This window comes from Pleurodeles waltl, chromosome 4_2, assembly GCF_031143425.1.
Source record: "Pleurodeles waltl isolate 20211129_DDA chromosome 4_2, aPleWal1.hap1.20221129, whole genome shotgun sequence".
Classification (NCBI taxonomy): domain Eukaryota; kingdom Metazoa; phylum Chordata; class Amphibia; order Caudata; family Salamandridae; genus Pleurodeles; species Pleurodeles waltl.
In genome coordinates, this window is record NC_090443.1 from 526,786,709 (window position 1) to 526,794,813 (window position 8,105).

Here is an 8,105-nt window from a genome sequence, read left to right on the forward strand (position 1 = left end):
GTAACACAATAGTAGGCTAAATCTGGCTCTTAGAGTGTAAAAGATTGTACAGCCTTCAAGACTTGGTGCATGTTTAAAACTGCTTTCATTCCTCCTTCCTCTGGTGTGTGGTTGAGGACCATGGTTTGCACCTGGTTGAGCCTCTTCACTTGTTCAGATGTACACTAGGAGTCCTGAGAACTGAGTATCAATCCCAGAAGCCTTAGCTTTGGGGATTTTATAAACTCCCAATCTCCTGTGAATGAATCAATGACAACATAATGGGATCTGGGGAGCTGAAACACAGTTCTACAGTACTTGCTTGCGTTGCACCCTCTTAGCCTGCCATAAAAGAAACTTGTTTTCTGTTCCCTCTCTCGACAGAACAACATCCTGGTTGTGAAGGATGACAGCAATCACCCAATGTCCATCGTCAGCTCCACCAAGAGCAGGTGGGTCACGTTGTTGTCATGAAAATACACAGATGCAGACACAGGTATATTATTGTGCAAATAAGCGTGTACATATTTGCACACCAATAGAGTTGTCAGATACCCATATAAACTTACATGGCCACATTTATTATTATTTAACGTTGCACAGCTAGGGAGCTTGCTATGCTGAGTTGTGTGAGGGGGGAGAGAGCAGAAATGCTCCATATTTACAAAGACATGGAGCATTTCTGCTCTCTCCTCCCGCTAGCGCACTGTGTGCTGCCTAGCACCAACACAGGCACCATAGTGCAAGGGCGTCTGCAATATGGGCAGGATTGTTTTTGTGCAGGAAGGGATCATTCCTTCAAAAAACACAACCCAAAGATGAAATAACAAGGAAAAAAAAAAGATAGATTTTTCTCTTTGGTACACCATGAAATGGGCGTACAGATTTGACGCAAGCCTAGAGTTACAAACTTTTGCAAATCTGGAATTGTGTGAAATCAATGGGTGAACGCACTGGAACATTCCTGGTCCAGCTCGAAATGTAATGTAATATAGCATAAGCAGGTGCTTTGCATTTCATTTGTTTCCAAAGCCACAGAAGGTGGCACAAATTGCCCCTTGTGTGGGTTTGTAAATCTGAATTAAGGAATTGCAGTGCTTTGCATCACCTTGCATGATGTGTGACGCAAGGACAGCACAACTCCTTAATAAATCTGGCCTACCGGGACCGGGTCACTAACATTTTGCCAAAGATATGTATGTAAAAAGCTCTACAGCTTGATTGATTATTACACTCCAATTTATAACAGGGACATGCACACTTTTCAGGGGAGCTTGGTGGTCCACATCATTGTACTGCCTACCGCCAATGAATGTACCTTGATCTCTTTCTCTGACTCCCTCCTCTTTCTCTCTCTTTCTGTCATTCCATCACTCTGTCAATTATCCCCTCACTGTCTTTTTACATAGCTCTCTCTCTCAAACTCTATTGCTCTCATTAGTTTTCTCTCTCTCTCTCCCTCTCTCTCTTTCTTTCACACCTCTGTCTCCTCTTCTCTCCGTTCTCTGTTTTGTGATCTGACGTCTGTTTCTTTGCTCCCACAGATTGGCCCTCCAGCATGGAGACGGGCATGTGGTAGACTACCTCTCCCAGCCTGTGATCGACTACATCCTGAAGAGCCAACTATACATCAATACCTCAGGATGAAAACACGAGGGAGCATGACCCCAAAGGCCCCATAGCTGCGCCTTTCTCCTGCTCTCCATCATGCCTTTTCTTTCTCCATCCCACCCACTCACTGCTTACATGTGTGTATCTTGGATAGGTATGGACTCAGAACACACACTCCAGGCAAGGTCCAGAGGAGCACATAGCACCCCACCAGAGCAGGCACGCTTCAGCATCCCAGCAATGATGGCGGCAGTAAACACAGGGGGGTTAGGGTTCATCTGTCCCAGCATGCTCCGGGACATTCATACTGTAGATATACTACTGGGGTGGTGAATACTATGTTTTGTTAGCAACATTCTTGGTCAAGGGAAGGGAGCTATTACATGTTAGTTAATGTAGATTAGATATCTCCTCAGGACTGGGCTTTGTAGACATCTTTAGTGAACCCAGAGTAGCTATAGTTTTAGAATCAATGTGTGTTTTTTTATGCAATCACAGAGTAGTGTGGCCGAGGTGTTACAAAGAAAAACAAGAGTCATATGTGGAGGGTATTCTTAATTGTTTTACAGTGTTGGACTCCCCTTTGAAGAAGTCACTCCTTTATACCTAGACATCGAGAAGATTCTGTAGAGTTTGTGTGTCACATCACTGTTTGGATTTCAGGCTGCCTGTTGAAATGAGGCAGCTGTTGGGAACTGGGCACAATTTTGGGATTGGGATGACTGTTGTAATTGGACATGATTTATGGGCTCAAAAAGATGATAGGACATTTTGGGAAAATTAGGGCCCGTATTTATACTTTTTGACGCTAAACTGCACCAACGCAGTTTAGCGTCAAAAAAATTAGCGCCGGCTAACGCCATTCTGAAGCGCCATGCGGGCGCCGTATTTATTGAATGACGTTAGCCGGCGTTAGCCGACCGGCGCTGCCTGGTGTGCGTGGAAAAAAAACACGTACACCAGGCAGCGCCGGCGTTGGGGAAAATGGCGTATGGGCGTCTTAAAATGGGGCAAGTCAGGTTGAGTCCAAAAAATCGACTTAACCTGATTTGCGCCATTTTTTCACGACGCCCAGACGCCATTAACATGACTCCTGTCTTAGTAAAGACAGGAGTCATGCCCCCTTGCCCAATGGCCATGCCCAGGGGACTTCTGTCCCCTGGGCATGGTCATTGGGCATTGTGGCATGTAGGGGGGCACAAATCAGGCCCCCCTATGCCACAAAAAAATTTAAAAATATATATATATACTTACCTGAACTTACCTGAATGTCCCTGGGATGGGTCCCTCCATCCTTGGGTGTCCTCCTGGGGTGGGCAAGGGTGGCAGGGGGGGTCCCTGGGGGCATGGGAGGCACCTCTGGGCCCACAGGTCCCTTAACGCCTGCCCTGACCCAGGCGTTAAAATCCGGCGCTAAAGCAGGTTTTTTAGACTTGCCCACTCCCGGGCGTGATTTTTGCCCGGGAGTATAAATCCCACGCACATGCCTCGGAGTCGATTTTTTAGACGGGAACGCCTCCCTTGCATCTCATTAACGCAAGGAAGGTGTTCACGCCAAAAAATGACGCTAACTCCATGAACTTTGGCGCTAGATGCGTCTAACGCCAAAGTATAAATATGGAGTTAGTTTTGCGTCGAAATTGCGTCGAAAAAAACTACGCAATTTCGGCGCAAACGGAGTATAAATATGCCCCTAGGTTTGACAATGGGTGAAAAGTGTTGGCATGAGTATGGGGATGGCATGTAGAGCTGGAAAGAATATAAAAACTTGACCATGGATTCAAAAAATTGGGTATGTAAAGATTCAGGAAATTAAAAGATGGCTGCTGAGATGTGGAAATTAGGGGCTCTATGGGGCATATTTATATTTGTTCACGCACAACTGCGCCAAAGCAGTTGTGCGTCAAAAATTTCACCGCCGGCTAACGCCATTCCAACGCGCCATGCGGGCGCCTTATTTATGGAATGACGTTAGCCGGCGCTGCAGACTGGTCTGAGTAAAAAAAAAAAACTCACACCAGGCAGCGCCCGCGTATGGGAAAATGGGGGTTGTGCGTCAAAAAATGGTGCAAGTCAGGTCTGAGGCAAAAATCAGGCCTCAAACTGGACTTGCGCCATTTTGTTTGACGCACAATCCCCATTGACATGACTCCTGTCTTAGAAAAGACAGGAGTCATGCCCCCTTGCACAATGACCATGCCTAGGGGACTTCTGTCCCCTGGGCATGGTCATTGGGCATAGTGGCATGTAGGGGGGCCCAAATCAGGCCCCCCTATGCCACTTTAAAAAAACGTAAAAAAATACTTACCTGAACTTACCTTTAGTTCCCTGGGATGGGTCCCCCCATCCATGGGTGTCCTCCAGGGGTGGGCGAGGGTGGCAGGGGGGGGCCCAAGGGGGCAGGTTAGGGCACCTCTGGACTCCTTCCGAACCCAAAGATCCCTTAACGCCTGCCCTGACCCAGGCGTTAAAAAACGGCGCACATCAGGCTGTGCGCTGTTTTTTAAGGCCCACCCCCTCCTGTGCGTCAAAATGACGCTGGGGTGTAAATAAGGCGCACAGGCCTTAAAGTCATTTTTTGGAAGGGAACGCCTACCTTGCATATCATTAACTCTAGGCAGTTTCCCGCTTCCAAAAAATGACGCACATGGTGGAATTTTGACGGCCGTGGGTCGTGTGTCAAAGTTTAAATATGGGGCAGTGTTTGCGCCGAATTTCTGTCAAATTTTTTGACACACATTCGGCGCAAACAGAGTATAAATATGCCCCTTTGTTTCAAATAGGGCGTGAGCCAGGGAATCACAAAATGGTGATGGAATTCAGAGGTGTACAGTTGTGCTGATTTTGAGGAAAAGGTGTTAGGATCACATCACCATAAATGTTGTAGAAAGTGATTTTAGTTCATCAGATAAAAGAGATGGTTGTTCATATTAGGCATCACCTTTTGAGTCAAGCTTCGAGCGGTGGGAAAAGAGCGTGAATGCTTACGGTCTGTTGCTTAGGTATGAGTGTATGGGGGTGATTCTCACCCTGGCGGGGCACTGCAGGGGTCCCCAGGGGCCCCACGACAACCCATGCCGCCATCCTGTTCCTGGCGGGAGAACCGCCAGGAACAGGATGGCGGTATGGGCTGTCAGAATCCCCATGGCGGCGCAGCGAGCTGCGCCGCCATGGAGGATTCTAAAGGGCAGCGGAAAACCGGCGGGAGACCGCCGGTTTTCCGCATCTGACCGCGGCAAAACCGCCACGGTCAGAATGCCCTGCGGGGCACCGCCAGCCTGTTGGCGGTGCTCCCGCCAACCCTGGCCCCGGCGGTCCATGACCGCCGGGGTCAGAATGACCCCCTATGTGTGTTGAGTTGATGGAACAACTGATAAAATAAGGATTGTATTAAAAATGTAAATGAAAGTGTGTTTTTCTTAATGAATGTTCATTTTGCAGACAGGCTTCTGAACTATAGAATATCTGAGTGGGAGTTTGCACTGTGATATCATAGAGAGGGGTGCTGAAAACGTGTCATTATGATTGGCTTCAGTTCTAGAGCAGAAATGGGAGTTAGGAGCGAGAGTGTTAGTTTCATGGATGCTAGGATAGACCCTGTATGTACATGAGATGTGTAGGAGTAGTGCAATAAATGTACTGGAAAACTCCTTGTTGGCTCCCACTGTTGGTCACTTTTGGTCGTAGCCACTGGGATGTAGCTTTTAATGTGTGATTGGTGCCAGAAATGTAGTACTACAGTATATGAAGACGTGTCTTGAAGCTGGTTTCCATTTCTGGATTGAAGTGTGGTTATTAAGATATGGGTGACATGTTCTAACTGAAGGACAGAGATGAAGTGGGGCCCAAAGTTAATTTCTAGTGTTCATGTGTGACACTTTTTTCCTGGTGACAAGAACAAATGTTGATTAATTGAGGTTGCATACTACCATGTAGTAAATCTGATTTATTTGATCATCCCTAGTCGAATTCACATCAGTAACAGAATGTTCATGTCATCTAACAAGCAATCCATGCAAACAAGAATTCCAAATGGATGATAACTTTGAACGTGGCTCAGATGATGGTATTTAGTGTACGACTTCAGTCTTTTCTTATCTACGTCCTCTCTTCTTTGCAGCCTCTTATAGCCATACATAGATCTTAAATGTTGAATTGAAGGGGGAGAATTAGCATATAGAACAAGTTAGAGTGATGATATCATATTACAACTTCCCACCTCTATTCTTACTCCCGTACCGATATAGAAGGTTGACTAGGTATAGGACCTTTTTTTAGAGTTTGATGGAGGGTATACTCCATCAAAGTTTTGAGAATATCCCATCCGCCATATTACATATGCTATAGGTTATAACGTATTTGTAGCATGCACAATGGAACACCCAACATATTTGGATAGGAATACCCTGTTGACAAGCTCTACAAAAAGGCCCATAATACCTTATCCTCTCTGGCAATCACTGTGGATTACCTAAGGGCCAGTACTCTCAGCCTGCAGCATGCCTATCCTTGGAAACAACTGGTTATTGTGCTTTAATGTTGATTGCTCTTCTGCTTGTTATCAGCATTAACTATGAACATGGAGCCAGTATTTCTTAATGTTAGACAGAAAATTAAAGTCAAAAGTTTAATTGTCTGTGACGGGAATGTATTTCAGGTGGAATGGTCAGCTGTAACTGTTGTATTCCATTTACTATCTGCCTTGTGCATGTTCCTGATTCTTTGCTCTAGGCCTCTGTTTTTTGCAGAAAGTTATAAGAACCATCAGTAATGTTCAACTTTTGGCAGCAAACATAAACACAAAACCCAACCAACTGGGCCATTAACTGGACCCCTCAAAGGACCCCCTGCAACTCCCAATGACAGACATTCAGCTGATGAATATAGACCTCAACACCAGACCTCTGGCTTGACCTAATTAGGGCCTGGGCAAATGCCTCTCATTTAACCCGTAATGTAGTGCTCCCCATAGGCTCAAACAATAATCCACTCACTTAGGAACACATCCAGTCTTCTCCAAAGCATGTGGTTTAAACCTTGGATGTGTATTACTTAAGGCAAGTGCAATTTGAAACACCCTCCAAAGAAAGATAGCCATGCTTCTCAAATTCTGTTCAACCAATTATATTAAGGGCCTCATGCAACATCCCTGCAGAGGAGGGAGGTGGAGGACTGTTCCAGATGAAAGTCACACCCTCACACAACCCACTTCTAGGTTATCCAGTTCTTCAATGTGTGATCTTCCAGCTAATATCTATATGGATTGAAAACTCTGTGTTTAATCAGTACTAGTGAGAAAGCATGTTGCCAATTCTAGAGCGTCAGTAAATCCTCTTCCAGCCCTTAACACAACTGTATGTATTTGCTTAAACAGCTGCTCCTTTGGGTCTGAAACCAACAAGTTCTACCCATGGCTTCAATTATCCATCTTTTTGCATACATCTCTTGATCTCAGATGTTCGAGGGTCTAGCCATCAATAGTTTCATTAGAACTATTGAATCAGTTTATTCCAGACTAAACAATCTTCCCAACTGATATGCTAGCTGGAAACCAAAATGTGAACATGATTAATGCTCAAAAGATGCTCAACTAAGCACCCACTGAGGCTTGATTCAATAGTGTCATGTTCCCAGCTCAACTAAACTCAGCCTTTCTTGGGTCTGCATAAGTAAACTAAAGAATGTGCAAATTGATATCCAACCAAGCTATCTGGTATCCAAAACACAACCTGGCCAGCTTAGACACTGTTGCAAACCTCCCTTACCTCAGCATAATCAGGCCTGGAGGTCATCATACAAAATTGTGCTCCTCATTTGAAGTCAAATCAAGACCCACACAGCCTGACTCTTTCACTCGCTTCTGTCAGCATGCATGTGGCTAACCATAGTGGGGTCTCGCGAGTGGGATGCAGAGGGCTCGTTTCTGTACATTGTGCCTTCACCTTCAGACAGGGAGTGCTAGCTCTGTATGTCTGCTCTGCCACCGGTTTTGCATTTAGTGTTCTCACAGTCCTGCTGGAGGGATTTTTATATATGATGCCCTACGAGGGAATTGTGGCGCAGGTAAAGATGCAGTATGTCTTTGATAGTCCATGTTCTGAACCTGAATAAAGCTGCTTACAAAAACTCTGAAGTTGTTCTGTAAATGCCTTACTTTTTCATTTCTAGTTGTGTCCCTAATCTTGATGCCTTTGTTGTCCATTTGTCTGCTCCAAAGTTCCTTCTTTTACCTTGTTTCCTATGCTGCTCACTCTCCTTTTGACCCATCTTGGATATTCTCTCTATTCATGGTCAGCAGTACCTGTTCTCACTGATTGTCCCTAGAGCAAATTCCACTGTCTATTTGTGTCTCTCTGGGGCAGGTATTTTTTACCTGGTTTATGCTCTGCTTTGGAGGGCGAATGACAGCCACAATGCTGCATCTGAAAAGGGTGTGGGGGCTCAATTATCAGGCCACAACACTTGGTATTCAATTATAGTATTCAATTATAGCTTCCCTCAACTAGAACAAGAGA

At 45.4% G+C, this 8,105-nt stretch overlaps 1 protein-coding gene across 1 annotated transcript in view; it reads left to right on the plus strand.

The window, feature by feature from the left end:
• Positions 1 to 7,719, plus strand: part of NMNAT2 (nicotinamide nucleotide adenylyltransferase 2) — a 210,266-nt gene extending 202,547 nt beyond the window's left edge. Inside the window, exons 10-11 of the mRNA XM_069232047.1 lie at positions 364 to 431; positions 1,524 to 7,719. Of these exons, the coding sequence (XP_069088148.1) occupies positions 364 to 431; positions 1,524 to 1,626 (171 nt within the window). The 3' untranslated portion in view covers positions 1,627 to 7,719. The remainder of the gene's footprint in view (positions 1 to 363; positions 432 to 1,523) is intronic.
• The last annotated feature ends 386 nt before the right edge of the window (positions 7,720 to 8,105 follow it).